This window comes from Diabrotica virgifera, chromosome 7, assembly GCF_917563875.1.
Source record: "Diabrotica virgifera virgifera chromosome 7, PGI_DIABVI_V3a".
NCBI classification, from domain to species: Eukaryota; Metazoa; Arthropoda; class Insecta; order Coleoptera; family Chrysomelidae; genus Diabrotica; species Diabrotica virgifera.
In genome coordinates this window covers 88,279,198-88,296,156 of record NC_065449.1, presented here as the reverse complement: position 1 = coordinate 88,296,156, position 16,959 = coordinate 88,279,198, and the positions used below count along the sequence as shown (strand labels likewise).

The following is a 16,959-nucleotide window of genomic DNA, read 5'->3' as shown; positions in this document are numbered from 1 at the left end:
TTTCGTTCACAAATAAAACTTTATAACACTAAAATTAGTCTTTGACTTACCATTTTCCAATAATTCTTTATTTCTTCGGCCTGTTTTGCTACTTCAGTATCAATAATACGCCCAATTCTTTCGTGTCCTTTAAAAATTTCGTGATCCATAAGCCTACTATCTGCATCTGCATGTTTCCTATCACAAAATTCTCTTCTCATCACTTCATAAGAATTTACAAACGAAGCCATACACTCACCCGGTGGAAGGTCAAAAACATAACCATGAACAATGCAATATTATCACTCCTACGCTCCTTCATTTTATACTTGTCATACATTGTTCCTGTATCTCCTGTCAATATCTGTTTAAATGAACCTCTTATGTTTGGGACTTTGTGGGGGCCCCCGAAATGTGGGGCCCGGGCAGCTGCCCAGCCTGCCCTCCCTTAAATCCGGCCCTGGTTGTTGCTTCAAATAATAAAGTCATCACAAGCTCTGCACTTATTAATTCAATCCCAACTTAGCAATTTAGCACTTTAAAAAGAAAAGTGACGTTAAAAGAAATGAAATTCCATCATTGGTGGAGTATACTTTTTTAACTCCATATATATCTCCACTACCTCAGGTACATCCTTAGACCTCAGACCTTTGCAAGAGCTTTAAGCTTTGTCCATAAAATTGTAAAAAATTTCAGTGACAATAAAGCATATTTCTATTCTATAAGAATCAGCTGTTTTCATCTCCACACCAAATTATCTTTTGATGAAAGAAAATCAAAAAGGACCAATGCAAACTTCACAAGCAGTTAGGAAAGGTGTTTAGAAAAAAGAAATAAAATAACAGATTTGATGATGATGAAGATGACGCTGCCTCTATATCTGGCTCGGAATTATTCAGCAAATCGTAAATTTCTTATTAATTGTAATTTTCGAATAAAACGAACATTTAAAACTACTCAAAAAATACTACCTAGGGTAGGGTGGGGTACATTGGTACGTGGGGCACCATGGGACAATTCGAATTTACCGTCTTAACGCAATCCAATATTTCCGGTATTTTGGTTATGGGTCAGTCGACATGAAGCCATCATAACTCGTGTATGTGTAGGAGAACATTTAAAAAATTTTTGATCAACTCAGGGGCGTCATTTAAAATTTTGATTGGGGGGACAAGTATTATATAATATACAATATATTATATGTATTTTTTGTAAATTTCAGTCATTTTCAGGGTCAGGGGGCCATATCAAATGACGCCCTGGGTCAACTGAAAATTTTAGGCGGGAAAAGTAAATTTAACATTTCATCATATGGTAATAAAGTCGGCAAAACAAAGAGTGATATTCGAGATTTAATGTAATAATCTAGGACGGCTATAGGCTCAATGCTATATTTAACTGCAAGTATAGACTGCTTTCTAAACTAACTACTTAATTTTTTAGACGTCAGGGTCAGTTGGGGCAGATTGGATTAAATAGACGGGGGCAGATTGGTACAGTGTATCAAACTGCCCCTTAAGAAAAATTATGGATTTTTTTATCCGATACAGGATGATATTAGCTCTAGGTATACTATTAAACGCGATAATGTAGCTAAACTGCCATATCCCAATGAAATGCCAGAGAGTACCAAAAGTCAGACATCTTATATTAAACTTTCCTGTTTCGTTTATGAGCTGTGTTATAAACTTTGTGTTATTTTATGAAAGTCACAAATAACTTTATCAAAAAGATCAATTTTAATATTAGTTCCATGTTTCTCGCCATTGGGACAGCTTGAGAATATTTGTTCCAAACTGCCCCACCATGGAGCATATTGGAAAAATGATGTATGTAATTTTATTTCAATTTTTTTCATAAACTATTTCAAAATTTATACCTATTTTACAAAAAATAATATTGTTAAACATAATAAGAACTAACTATTTCCATGTTTGCTGGACTTGCTAATACAAACAGTGCCAAAATATAGGCTTTCAAAAAAAAAGTGTACCAAACTACCCCATCCTCCCCTACTTATAATTTATCAGTTTAAATTTAATTACATCTTTGACTGCAACACTGTCAACAATGTAAATATATGAAAGACAATCAGTGCTAGTGATATAATGTGTGCTTAAAAGACATCACACACCGACTTCGTTAGTGCCATAACCCCGAAATCACAAACTTTTCAGGAGAGCAAAAACAAGATTTGATGTGAACTCTTCATTTTTTTTTCCCTAAAATTTCACTATCTAAGTTAACCAAATTCTGCACTTATGTCGATTATGTCTGTAGATATCTAATGCTAGTATTTATTTTTAAGTTGTTGACATTGCTGTACCCTGAAATTTACCCTTAAAATAGGACAAGACGCTATTGCTAAGGAACCCATATTTAATATTCGAGGATCAGGGCGTATGAACCCGCCTTATCACAGGTTATGGCACTAACATAGGCTTTACTCTTTGCAAACAAATGCATTATCACATGTTAATGCAGTATTCAAAAATGAACGGTACTTACCACACATCCACTCTCGACCACAGCGTAACATAAAATGGTTGTGGCGGGCTTGCTTAAGCTAAGAGCGCCAAAACCGGAAAAGGTAATAACGACACACGAGCAATATCTAGATTTTAAGATAACTATATGATATGACATTATTCCACAATGAAGACAACGCTTAAAGGAACCTATTAGGACAAAAAAACAATTTTCCATTTTTTTAGGGTTATGTGTTATGTGCTTCCAAAAGACTACTCCTATACACCAGGTACCCTTTTACCCTTACTGTGTATTGAGACGTTCAACACGCAACATCCTTGTTGCTCTTTCTCAAAAGATCCGCCAAGGATAAAGTGTGAATTAAGAAGTCGAAGCAACCTCCCTGTTGCGCTTTAGTGCATTGTTGTTATACAAGCAATCAATACAAAGACATTTTGACAGACTGATTACACGTAGTATGTATACGTAATACGTAAGTACTTATTGTGGTTATAGTATTTTGTTTTCTGTTGATGATCTAGTGTTGGATGTTGGATGACACTCAGCTCTACTACAGTTTCCCAATCGAAAATTTAAAAAACGCTAATGATCTGATTAATGCCGATTTAAAAAGATTTGTAGAAGCTGCTTTAAACCATTGCCTATGCATCAATTCCAGTAAATCAAACATATTAATATTTGGGCCAAAAAATCAAAGGGAATTAGTTTTACCATCAATCCAAATCCAAATTCAGGATTCAATTCTTGATGTTGTTGATGTGGCAAAGAATTTGGGTGTATTAATGGATTCAGAGTTAAGATTCGAAAAACATATAAATAAATTGATACAGCGTGCCTACGCTTCAATTAAGATTATATACGGTAATCGACATTTTCTACCATTTAATGTTAAGAAAATTTTGTGTGAATCTCTTGTACTTTCAAATTTTAATTATGCTGACGCTCTTTACGGTCCTAATTTAGCCACTCACTACAAGAATAAAATTCAAAAAGTTCAAAATTCCTGTCTAAGACTCATATTTGGCATTCGCAGAAGACAAAGAGTTTCACATAAAATTAAGGAAATTGAGTGGCTGAATAAGGAAAATAGAAGGGTACATCATACAGTCTGTCTTTATCATAAAATAATTCTAACAAAAAAACCGTCTTATCTTCATCGTAAAATCACGTATCGAACGGACATACACAACTTAAATATTAGATATAAAGGTTTGCTGGCAATACCGAAATTTAAAACAGAGATATTTAGAAGGTCTTTTAGGTATCAGGTATGTCATTTGTATAATTCATTACCATCAACAATAAAAGTATTAAACATTGGGCAGTTTAAATCCAAATCTAGAGACTATTTGTTTATTTCTCAATCATAATTTTGGTTCTGGACGAACATAATGCTCGAGCTCGAATAAATTGGTAAATGAAACGAAATTATTGTTGTTTTTATAATGGCACTACATAGATAAGTTTTTTTTTCTTTTTCGGGTTAAGTGGAAGAACATTTTCTGTAAATGGCGACATTTCAGAAAATGAACTTCGCCCTTTATTTCTGAAAATTATATATTATGTTTTATATAAAAATGTACATTTCTATATTGAAGAAATAATAAAGACGATATTATTATTATTATTATTATTATTATCTATCTGTTTATCTGTATGGTTTCTTTTTATTTTCTAGTTGTGCTCCATTTTGTATTTGATCTACAATAAATTGTTAGTACTTTTTGAAAAAGCTGTTTGAAACAATAGTGTTTTGGCGAGCATAGCGTATGCGGATGATTTGCTGCTTATCATAGATGCTAATTCAAGAAGAGAACTAGAAATAAAATCAAATGGTGTACTTGAAAATATAAATGAATGGATGAAAAAAGTTAAACTAACTATATCAGAAACAAAAACAACATATAGCCCTATAAAAGGAAAACTTGAAAGAAATCTAGTTATACAAATAAGAGGGAAAGCAATAAAAAGATCAAAAACAACTAGACATCTTGGTATCATAATCAATGAACCAAGACTCTTTACAAACCATATAAATAGCTTATGTGAGAAGGCAGCAAAAGTCCTACATTGCATTGCAAGCCTAGCACAAAGGGAGTATAGAATTCCATTCCAGCATATGCGCATATACCTGAGTACGATACTTGCTTCAATTGTAGGGTACAGTGCAAGTGTATGGGCAGACAGACTAACAAATAATAAAAATATCGAGAAACTAAATAAAGCACAAAGAGGTTTTCTTGTTAGAATGACAGGAGCCTTCAGTAATACAGCAACACCAGATTTAACAGTCTTGACTGGTGTGTGCCCATGCACTTAAAAGCACAAAAACGTGCATGTAGATATTGGCAAAGAAACGAAACTTATGAAAAAATAATACAATTAATGGGAATTGAAATAAAACAAAAAAGATAATTAGAAAAAAATGACAAAACGAATGGGATAATTCCCCTAAAATCTCTATAATTTTATTCCAAATTTAAATAATATTTTTAAACCAAATTATTTTAACCCCAAAAAATGATTAATACATTTTCTTACAGGGCACGGTCCGTACCCTACCTACATATCTGCATAAATTTAATTTAAAACATGATTAATATTGTGAATGTGGAAAAATAGGCCCACCAGAACACATAGTATTTAATTGGGAAAGACAAACAAATACACAAGAATTACAAAGAATGAGAAGAGACCTTGTTGGCATAAATATAGAAAATATAATACAAAATGAAGAATTAGTTAATACACTAAATAATTTGGCGGACATAATATCAAAGAAACAATTAGAATTATATATATTTAATATTAGACGAAGAAGAAATCAAGTAAATATCCAACCTCTATGAATTTGAATAAGAAATTATAAAATAAAAAATTAAAATTACATATAAAAATATAGAATAAAGTAATGGAATAATTAAATAAATATTTATATAATAAAAAATTAAAAATTGTAACGTTACAAACGTCTCATTTTGCAATTTTATTTTTAAATAATTATTTTACTCCCTGTAAATTTGTAAATTGACATTTTAGTAAATTGTAGTTGTTATTTGTTATTTTTTATTGATATTATTTTTCTTTTGACTGTATGTAAGCTTTGTCCATAAATTTGTAAAAACTTTTAATGACAATAAAGCATATTTCTATTCTACTTTATTTTCTTTAATATTTCATTAATAATTATCTTCTGTATTCGTTTTAACTTGTTTTTCCGTTAAAAACCTATTTGGCGCCCGTTCTGTAGGCAACTCTCTTTTCATCTAACATCTAAGTCATCACTTACTCTCTAGATATGTCTTTTAATACGGAACATGGTTGTCCATCTCCTCATACTTTGCGCTGTCATATTTCAACGACAGTGACAATAATGGAGAGGGTAAAATTAATTTATTTAAAGAGAGGAACCAATAATATCTTCATTTATTTCCAGACTTTCATATTCTCTCTTGGGGTAAGAATCTTATCATATTTATTACAATCATTATATTCCTACATGCAAACCTAGCTTTTTATAATAGTTTTTATAGTATTTTTATACCTAACCTTCCATCTTCTAAAAGCTTGTGTACTAATATTTCATTTCATCTATTGATATGCTTTTAGTAATCAAATAGTTTAACTATCAGTAATTAATTCCATTTAATTTATTCTTGCCATCTGCTACTCTTTCTGATTATGTCTTAAAGGATGGTAGACTTGGTAAATTTTGGTTTTCACTTCTTGATGTTTGATATTTTGTTTTATCTTCTAGTTTTTGGATAGAAATCACTTTTCTTCCTTCGGGAGCCACCTGCCTTCATCACGGTGATGCACACTTAAAGGCCAAGAAAACAAGATGCATCGAAGAGACAGCAGCACCCGACATTAGTTGCAGCGACCTAGGGCCACAACGTCTGCCCAGGTCTACAAGTCTACAGCTGTACCATCCGACATCAAGAAGTTACCATCGAACCAACACCACAAGCCATGCATAAGAATTGTTAGTTTTGGCAAGAATTTGAATATATTTGTTAATGCATTTAATAAGTCACATTTTTATTATATCTTTATTGAACAGTAAACATGATTGGTTAAAATATTGTTTTGTTTGCTTCCATTCTGAATTTTCAGAGTTCATATCTAAGATTAGGGAAAGACGAACACACACCATGGGAGACTGAGCTAAGCTAGGATGAACGATGGCTATCTTGGTTGGTTGAAATATTATTTTCGAATGATATTTCAATTAGCTGGGGTAGTGCATCGCGTTTTTTTTCAAAATTAATATCAAATATAAAATAAAATAAAATAAATCAAAAATCAAAAATTATTAATCAAACAAAAAAAATATAACCAAAAACCTGAAATTTTAAAACTCAATGGATATTTTTAGGAATATCATACAAGTCGAATAGACCTGCACTTGAAATTATTATTCTTGACGATTTTTAGATGAATAGTGGGAAAAATAGTGGAAAAAAAACATCTGAGAATGAGAACTGGGAGCACTTTTATAAAAATTATATTTTCACAAAAAAAATTAATTCATTTTTATCATGTTGAGTCTGGCTGAATGACTAAAAGTCTATGCCATTAAAAAAAAATAAAAATATAAAAATCATAATTATATTTTGTTTATTAGAATTGTTAATAATTGTTCATTAGCATTGTTTATTAGAATTGTTATTAATTGTTCATTAGAATTGTTTATTAGAATTGTTTATTAGAATTGTTTATAATTTGTAGTTTTCAGAATTATTAGTGGATTAGGGCTATTGTTAATTAGTCAAATGGAAAATTGTTAAAGTAATAATCACGTAAAGGTAAACTACTGTAATCCCATCAGGAAACGACCTGAATTAGTCACAAGAGGCCAGGTCATTTGTATAGTACTACATATAAATAAATAAATAAAACTACTACACACTAGAGAACAGAATAAATGCACGGCAGTATACTGAAGTGGAGCAATGGTTCGGAAAAATTATGGCTACTATATTTTGAGATCTCAACGGTATAATAATTCTAAGTGACTATCTAGAAAGAGTTAAAACTATTATTATCCAGTTATATTACACATAAAAAAGATGGAAGGATGATTTTGAGGCCGATTTATCTAGGATTGGGGTACAACAATGGAAAATGGAAGCGCAAGACCGTAGAAGATGGAATGGAAGTCTTTAGAGGATGCGGCGAAGACGACTCACCCCTAGATACAAAGCCAGTCAAGGAGAAGAAGAAGGAGATATTATACATCATTGCACAAATTGAAGTGGAAACTCAGTGGAAAAAGGCCCCATCTGCACAAGAAAAAAATGTTGTTGAGCCAAGACAATGTACCTGCTCACAAGAGAGTTATGTCAATGGTAAAAATTCATGAGTTGTTCGAATTGCTTTCTAATTCGACCTCTTTCCTGATTTGGCCCCCTTTGGCTATTAGATGTTACAAAATCTGAAAAGATTCGGCTCGAAATTCAGCTCGAAAGACATAATTGATGAAGCAAACGTTTATTTTGCAGAGTTTCCAGAAGCTTATTATTCGGTCGAAATGAAGAAGTCGCTGGAAAATCGCTGAAGTTCCGCAAATAATTTCTGCGAATAATATAAATATCAAATTTAAAAAATTAATTGTTTATTAAAAATTTACTTCTAAATTGATAACCGTTGGAAAACAAGGTCTATGCTGATAATTTAATAGTTAGAGGAAAGTCGCCAATTATGGAATACCATTTGGTTTTGGGGATATAAAATAATACCTTTATAGGAATGAAAACAATTTAATGTTATGGCACATCAGTCATACATTTTTATGTAGTAATTAAAGGCCTTCTATTAAATATCTTAATTAACAACAAAAAAATCGAACAAAAAAAAAACAAAATCCCAAATGAGTAACCAAATATGGAATAGGTACCCATATATGGAATATAGACATAAACCAACATATCAATAACAAAAATAGACAAACATCCGAGATCAAATAAATTTAAATAAGAACATTGTGAAAAATGAAAGAAGTAGCTTAATTCACTTGCAGACATCACAGATCAATGTAGAAACTCTGGACCAATACAATCATAATGAGCCCACTTACACTTAATCCACTATTCCATAATTAGGCCCCAACGACTGTCCATATTTGGATTTGTACATTAGTATCAACATTTTTTCAAGTCGTAATGTTTTAATTACAGAAGGTCATAAAATATCAAAATAAAGGTACTATCGATATAGATACGCAATAGCATAACAAGTCTGTATTCATGCATAATAACCAATAATACTCGTGAAATATATTTACCTTTGAAATTTTCTGCGATCCGATAAAAGAAAACGCGCCTGTCAGACACGTATCGTTCGCGCATCTGACACAGAGGTGTGAATTAGATAATAAAGAGAGCGACTGAAATAGAGGATGGTCTTGTATACTGCGCTTCCAACTTATATTTTCGGAGAAATCAAGGAATTCGATATTAGGGCACTATTCCATATTTGGTTACTTTCCTCTATTTATTTTTTTGATATTATAGAAATTTCTATTTTTTTACTAACAAGAGTGTTTGAAGCCTTGCACTGTTTTTTTGTGTTTTTATTATATTTATAAACAAAAGAAGAAATAAAATTAACAATTAGAAATGAAAACAAAATGCCAAATTCAATTTTTATTTACATAATATTTAAAAACTTAACAGAAATTACTCTTATTTAACTTTTCTTCTGTTTTTCTTAGCCTGTTTCTGCTTTAATTCATCATACTTTGTTCCTTTAGCATCCAAGTTACCGTTTTCTTGAAATTTCGTTTCGTTGTTGAACATGTCATTTGCCACAATATCATTTTTAATATTTTTTATAGACATTCTTAGCATTTTTAATTCATTCATGGCAGTACGGGCAACTGTTCCTTCTGGACTTTTTGCTGGTTCGTGCAACAAGTACCGTATTGACTCACTTAGGATTTCTTCAGCTGTTGTCAAATTTAATACGAGACATTTTAGGTTTATGGATTTTTCTTTGTAGTTTTTATGAGAAAGGTCTATCATGGCTGATTGAAGCTGATATAAAGCGAGAGCTAAAAATATAAATTACGCATGAATATAAAAAGTGTTACAAAATAGTTATTAAGGTACCAAGGGTATTATAAGGATAATAACGCTTGAGGTCAATGGTGTATAGACCGAGGGTCTTCGGCCCGAGGTATCTACGTTGACCGAAAGCGTTATTATTATAATACCCGTGGTGCCTTCAACGTTTAATGTCCGACTAAATTATTCTTTATATGCCAAAAATTTGAATGAATTTTGAAATTAATTAGTTTTCAAATAAGTACATTTACCAGAAATAGTCGTAACGTAATTGTGGTAACCACAGTTTTACTTAGAGTTTTATTTGTCAGCTTGACAGTGTTTAACTCGTTATATAAATTGAATAGGCCCTAGGGCGTTATTTTTCAATAACACGCCCTTAGGCGTTTTATCGTACTTAATAGACTTGGAAATAATGTCAATATTTGTCAAATAATAGACCAGTCGGACATTAATAACATTAAATGTTATTACCAGAGAACGGCAGTTCTCGCCAGTGGCGCACAACTACACCCGCTACACGCGACACTATATATACACGAAATTTTCGATTTTCTAAATCTGACTGAATTGAAAATTGTGCCAACTCCCATCTTAAAGTTCAGAAAAAGACTAACCCATTCATATGTCAACCATCCATTTTGGTCCAAGGGTGTGGATTTTACGGCCCTTCCTATTTAGGGTCTGTTTTTCGTTCTCATCCCCAAAACCCCCAAAAACTTCAAAAATTTAACTCCGACCTTTGCGGCTTCTAATAGTACTCATCATTACCTTTCCAACGCATGTCTAATTTTGAAAATCGGTTATACCTTTCAAAAGTTACCGAGCTCAGAAATATGAGTCAATTTTTATTTAAAAAAGGGAAAATGTTTTTGGATATGTATAGTCCGTCCGCTATAACTTTTCCCATGCGGTACGATTCATTTTCAATCAAATTAAGTCAAAACATAAATTGAAACCAACGTCGATGAGTATATACATTTTGTATACTGTATACTTAACACACATCGGCGTACGTTTCACTTTCTGTTTTGACTTAGTTTGATTGAAAATGAATCGTACCGCATGGGAAAAGTTATAGCGGACGGACAATATGAATGTATGTATGTGTGTGGAAAAGTTAAACCGATCTGAATTATTTTTTCTGTGTTTGAAGACATTAGGTTCGGGCCGATTCAGAACCGGTGTAGTTTGTGAGTTTTGACTACCCATAAGACAGCTATAGGACTTGGTAGGTACAAAACGGCATATTTTTTGGCGGTATATGTACATCTTCGGTTCAAGAAGAGACAGGAGAACAGTAAATACACCAAATCAATACCATTGAGTTAAGCTTTTAAATGGTGTCTAAGCTGTCAGGATCAGACATACACACGGCTCAGTATAGCCGAAAAACTGAAAAACTAAACTTTGAAAATTTTGGTTTTTCGACAATTCTCAAAATTTCAACCTACGAATTACGCCAATAACTGAGCATTTGTAGAAGGACTCTAGACGAATCTAACGGTGTATACCTTATATCCAGGAAAATTCGAATTTTTAAGTTATAGGCTTCATAAGTATGATCAAATCTATTTCTTCTGGAAAAAACGGTTTTTCAAGCTCAATAATTCCTGTAATAGCTTTAGTTATCATACTTGACCTTAGATGCATAAGATACTACTTGTCAATACGTTTCAAACTCATGTTTAGTGAACAAAATCGGTTAAGCCGTTTAGAAGTTATTAAGCTACAAAAGTATAATCCAATTAACGATTATTCCCTAAATGGTTTATGTAGTTGTAGTTGTTACGATGTTAATTTGATCTGGCAACGGGCAATCCGAGTTCATTTACCGTCCATCCCAATATTTTTTTCAGTCTATTTCGAATATAAAAAAATCTAGTGTACATTCGATGGACACTAAATCATTTGGGAGATAATGCGACAAAGGCGACCATTTATAAAGCTTAACGTGTAATCGAGAAACATTGCATTCAACTTTATACATTTACATTACTTTGAAAAACTCCTGATACAAGAATAAAAAACCGCTAAACGCCGTAAAAATGAGTGGCGCATACAATATTCGAGCTACAAAAGATCTGATCTGAATATTACGTGGCGCGAAAATGTATTTTCATTTTGATGCAAAACAAAATTCTAGTTTTATTTTAAAAGATTTTTTCATAGTATTTGCTAAATTTGAAGTAAACGCGCCACAAAAGAGTTTCAAAATTCAAACTGTATCAAAGTTACTCTTTTGTGGCACGTTTTACTTCAAATTGGGCAAATATTATGAAAAATCTTTTAAAATAAAACTAGAATTTTGTTTTGCATCAAAATGAAAATACATTTTCGCGCCACGTAATATTCATATCAGATCTTTTGTAGCTCGAATATTGTATGCGCCACTCATTTTTACGGCGTTTAGCGGTTCTTTATTCTTGTTTACAATATAGTAAAGAATACTAATAGTATACTAATATACTAAAAATTATATATAATGTTATTTATAATATATAAAATTTTTATAAGACTGCAAATGCAGTACATTTGGAGTAATTTGGTAATAAATATTGTTCTGAAGCTATTTTCAAGCTATCATCTTAAGGCAATTTACTATTTTGATTGGCAATAAGCCACAATTTTATTTTAAAATTTAGTTTATTTGACGTTTCGATTGCCACTTTGTAATGGTAGGGGAGCAAAGTATGCTAAATGTGCAGTCACTCGGGCGCTTTGGGGACCTATTGGGTTGTGAAGAGCAGGTCCTAAAACCAAAAAAAGTTAAGTAAAGTTTTCCATTTTAGTGGGCGCTTGCCATTTTTGAATTTAATTTTCCATTTCCAACAATCGTTTTTTCCGATTATAACGCCATCTATCCATAATTCGAAAAAATGTTTCGAATAAAAGTCACTTATTTTTACGTAAGAAATCCAAATCTGCAATCAAAAATGAGGGCCCTTCTTAAGATTTTCAAGTAACCCCCACCCCTCCTCCATGGGGGGTCGTGTTGGATTCCATTCGATAGATTTTTCAAAAATATTGAATAAGTGTATTTTACAGTTTTTCGATCTGATGTTCATTTCGCGAAATATCGCGGGATTCGTATTTAAAATATTAAATTTACCCCCCACCCATCTCCGTAGGAAGTCGTGTTTGGCATCATTCGATAGATTTTTAAAAAATATTGGGCACATATTTTTTAGTTTTTCGGTCTGTCATTCATTTCGCGAAATATTCGCTTTTTTCTAGTGAAACTTTGATACTCACCCATTTTCTTACGCCCGGCTCAAATCGTCAGATTTTTGAAATATACACTCTTTTGCGTGTAATTAACTTACCTTATCTTAATCTGACAATTTCGAGTTTTTTTAAGGATATATTTTTTTTTTCGGGCCCCCCTTAACGAACTCCCCTGAATTAAGAGCCAATATATGGTAGAGGTACATCTGCAGAATACCAGGTTTCTCCCCATATGCTAATCTGACGCGCTCGAGTAACTGCAAAAATCCCCGCTTGGGCTCCCCTACCATAAAGCGTTATCAAAATACAAAACATTAATAAATTAAACAATTTTTGCTGCTTGGTAAAAAAATTGTTCTAATAATTTAATTTTGTTTGGCTCATTTATATAGTGACAATACAGACGTATTATATATATTTTAAAGTAGATGATTTTAAAAGGATATTGCCAATATTTGTGAGTTTCGATCTTGGGGTGGCTTGATTGGAAGATAGTTCATTCGATTCTAAAAATTATAAAAAATAAATAAAAATTATCCTATTCATGATTCTATTGAAACTCATGAAGAAAAACCAGGAAAATACCCCATGATACTATTCCGACATGTCTGGTAAGTATTGGGTCTCACATTTAGTTTATTTTCAAAATTAACACCAAACTTTGATTTTATATGTATGTTATTTTAAAACAGGGCCGACGTAGCTCAGGCGGTAGTATACTTGACTCGCATGCTGGTAGGCCGGGGATCAAATTCCAGCGCCGGCAAGAACAACTAGACATTTTTAAAATGTCTATAGGCGCCAGGTCGACTCAGCCTGAATAAAATGAGTACCTTGGGTAAAACCAGGGGTAATAATAGGCGGTTGAAGCGTAGCATTGGCCCTGTTACCTTCCTTGTATACCGTAGGCCCTAGATATAGCAGACTACCCTGCTATAATCCCAGAGCCGAGTCAGCGGTATAAAACGGGAGACTATTATATATTTTAAAACATAAATAATGTATCTTCGATATGTTATTGACTTTCTAATAGTGGTATTTTCTTTTTATTGATTTCCTCTTTTAATATGGGTAACCAGATCATCACCAGAACCTAACTAGAGCCGCTTCTGTGATTTTTCTGTTTTTACCATCTGTTTCTTTCAGGACTGTACCTGAATCTTGCCACTGAACTTTATTTTCATTTTCCCATGCGTAAATACAGTCCCTGGCCATATTATTATAACCACATTGACCACCTATGAATTTTTACAAAAATCAACTATTCCACTAGGTACGTTTTGTTTAAAATATGATTTTTAAATTAAATTTTGTGATGTAATATTAATTTTATACATTGACTATATTATATTTAATTATAAACACCAATAAAACATTTGAAAATATTACATATTTATATACTTTTTAATATTTTGTTGAACTTCTGACCTTAATCAGATGGAAAATATTTGGGAGATTTTAAAACGAGTATTTTCCGATGAAAAGGTCACTAACGAAATTTTTTTGATTAAAGAACTAATATATCATTGAAACCACAATGACAAATTAAAGCAAAAAAAAAATAGCTGCATTCAGAGTATGTCAAGACGGATACAAGCGCTAATCAATGTTAAAGGGGCTCAACAAAATATTGAAAAAATAAAAATACGTAATATTTTTAAATGTTTTATTGGTGTTTTTTATCAAATTTAATACATTTCATAATAAAAAGCAATAAACGATTTGAAAATATCACATATTTGCATTTTTTAAATATTTTGCTGAGCCCCCTCTAACTTTGATTACCGCTAGTACCTGTCTTGGCACACTTTGAATGCAGTTAAATTTTTTTTTGTTTTAATTTGTCATTGTAGTTTAAATGAAATATTAGTTCTTTAATCAAAACAATTTCGCTACTGACCTTTTCATCGGAAATTTCTCGTTTTATAAGCTCCTAAATATTTTCCATCTAATTAAGGTCAGAAGTTCAACAAAATATTAAAAAAATATAAATATGTAATATTTTCAAATATGTTATTCTTGTTTATTATTAAATATATTATAGTTAATGCACAACATTAACATTGCATAACAAAACTAAATTTAAAAATTATATTTTAAACAAAACTTACCTAGTGGAATAGTTGGTTTTTGTAAAAATTCATAGGTGGTCATAATAATATGGCCAGGGACTGTATGTAAACACGCAGACAAAAAACTGATCCCGATAGGAAAAGGTTCCTTGATAGACCCATTGGTCAGAGAAGAGGAAGGCTCAGATCAATTTTTGTGGCTAGTTTATTCGTATTTGCCTTTGTTTAGGATCCAGGTTTCACATCCATACCATGATAGGAAGGATACACTGATTGAACACACAACGAAGGAAAAATACCAGATGATTGGTAGTCACTATTGGAGACACTGTTTATAAGATTACCTAAGAAAAGCAGTCGCCCCAAATGCAGCGATTTTAAATTAATCAGTTGATGAATCGTGCACTTAAGATACTTTTACAAATTATACAAAACTCGGTATTCCCTTTTTGCGAAAGTAGAATAGAATACATCATTTTTATTGACGAATTTAGATTTCTCCTCCCAAAAAACCCCCGCTTACCAAATTTCGTGTTATTATCCCATGCCTGTCAGGAAATATTCAAGAATAAATAAAATAAAATTTTAATTTTGACACCCTGTATTTCGCTTATCAACTTTCGTACTAAAGTAAGTTAGCAAATCGACCTATGTTCACCTCAGGAATCTAAGCTATGGCCCATTCGTTACCAAACATCCTGTATAATATTAAAAGAATTCAAATACGAATGGTCTTGAATAGTCGTAAGCTTCGTTAGATAGAAATATGCATACCTTTCATTCTGGATATTCCAGGTTCTATCACTGATAAAACTCTTATTAAACTTTGACAGTTAACGATTTTCTTTTTTAAGTTTGCTACACTTGGGGGGTATAATGAATATAGACCAATCATATTTTGCTGCATTTCCAAGAGTAAATGGTGATTGGGATGGAAAGTCTTCAAAAGCCTTGTATGCAGATCTTCAAAAGCTTCTAAATTGTTCTGATCTAAAAATAAAGAAGAGTTTAAATATTTTCAAAAAAAAATAATGAAAAAATCCTTTATAAAAAACATATTTATTTAAAAAAAGAACCTCAAAGGGCAGCATCTATCACAGAACCTTTTCGATCTAAACAGATAATCATTAGTGCTGTTACTGGTAAATCGCATGCTGAGCCATCAAAAATACATAGGTAAAAACCTTTTAAATGTTAACAAAATGTTTTACAGGTGATGGATAAAAAGCCGTAAAGATATGGCCTTTGGCATCCTATGACTCCCCACAGGGGACATTGGTTGCTAAATTGACAATACACACACCCAAGCTTATATGGAATCATAATATTATTTCGCGCGAATTTAAAAAAACGAATACACGAAGTCAAACAATATTTATTTTAAAGCAATTTAAAAACAAATACATAACAATTAAATAAAACAATAAAGTATTTAACAAACAAATTTAAACTAGTTATTTTAAAGTGAATAACATAATAAATTTCTATGTTAAACTAATCATGTTTAAATTTTTTTTTATTTATTGTTTTTTGTTTTTATTGGTAGTCAGTCTTATCACCTCTAGTCCTTATGTAAATTTCAGTTTGCGTGGCCACGCTCCTAATCAAATTATCATTTTGTTGTGGTAGGTTGCTCCATCCTTCAAGAGCAGCTCGTACTAGCCGTGCAGTGTTTTGTGGATTATCCCGGCGAGCTCTAATTTTCCTTTTAAGCATATCCCACAAATACTCTATAGGGTTAAAGCTCGGGTGAGCAAGCAGGCCACTCCAAACAAGGGATATCTTCTGCTTCAATGATGTCTCTAGTCACTCTACGTGTATGTAGAGGTTCATTATCATGCAAGACAATTAAATTTTCTCCTGTTGCACCTCTCCAGAGCCTAACTACAGGTTATCAACATACCTGTGAGCAGTTAAAGTTGAATGGATGAAAATTAAAGGAGTTCTTTTACGGATCACAATTCCTCTCATTAGAATAACATTACACTTCCCCTTGTATATTTGTGAACAAATCTGACAGTTTCCGTTCTTGCTTGTCTTCCACGACCTCTAAGTACACGATTTCGTGGGTCATCTGATTTTATACAAATCCTGACTTTTTTTAAAAATAGCACATTTTGTCA

At 32.0% G+C, this 16,959-nt stretch overlaps 1 protein-coding gene across 1 annotated transcript in view; it reads right to left on the bottom strand.

Moving 5' to 3' along the window:
- Nucleotides 1-9,103: 9,103 nt before the first annotated feature.
- LOC114334874 (SET domain-containing protein SmydA-8-like) overlaps nt 9,104-16,959 on the bottom strand; it is a 128,634-nt gene continuing 120,778 nt past the window's right edge. The window contains exons 7-8 of the mRNA XM_050655519.1: nt 15,611-15,826; nt 9,104-9,523 (exon numbers count right to left, since the gene is read on the bottom strand). Of these exons, the coding sequence (XP_050511476.1) occupies nt 9,156-9,523; nt 15,611-15,826 (584 nt within the window). The 3' untranslated portion in view covers nt 9,104-9,155. The remainder of the gene's footprint in view (nt 9,524-15,610; nt 15,827-16,959) is intronic.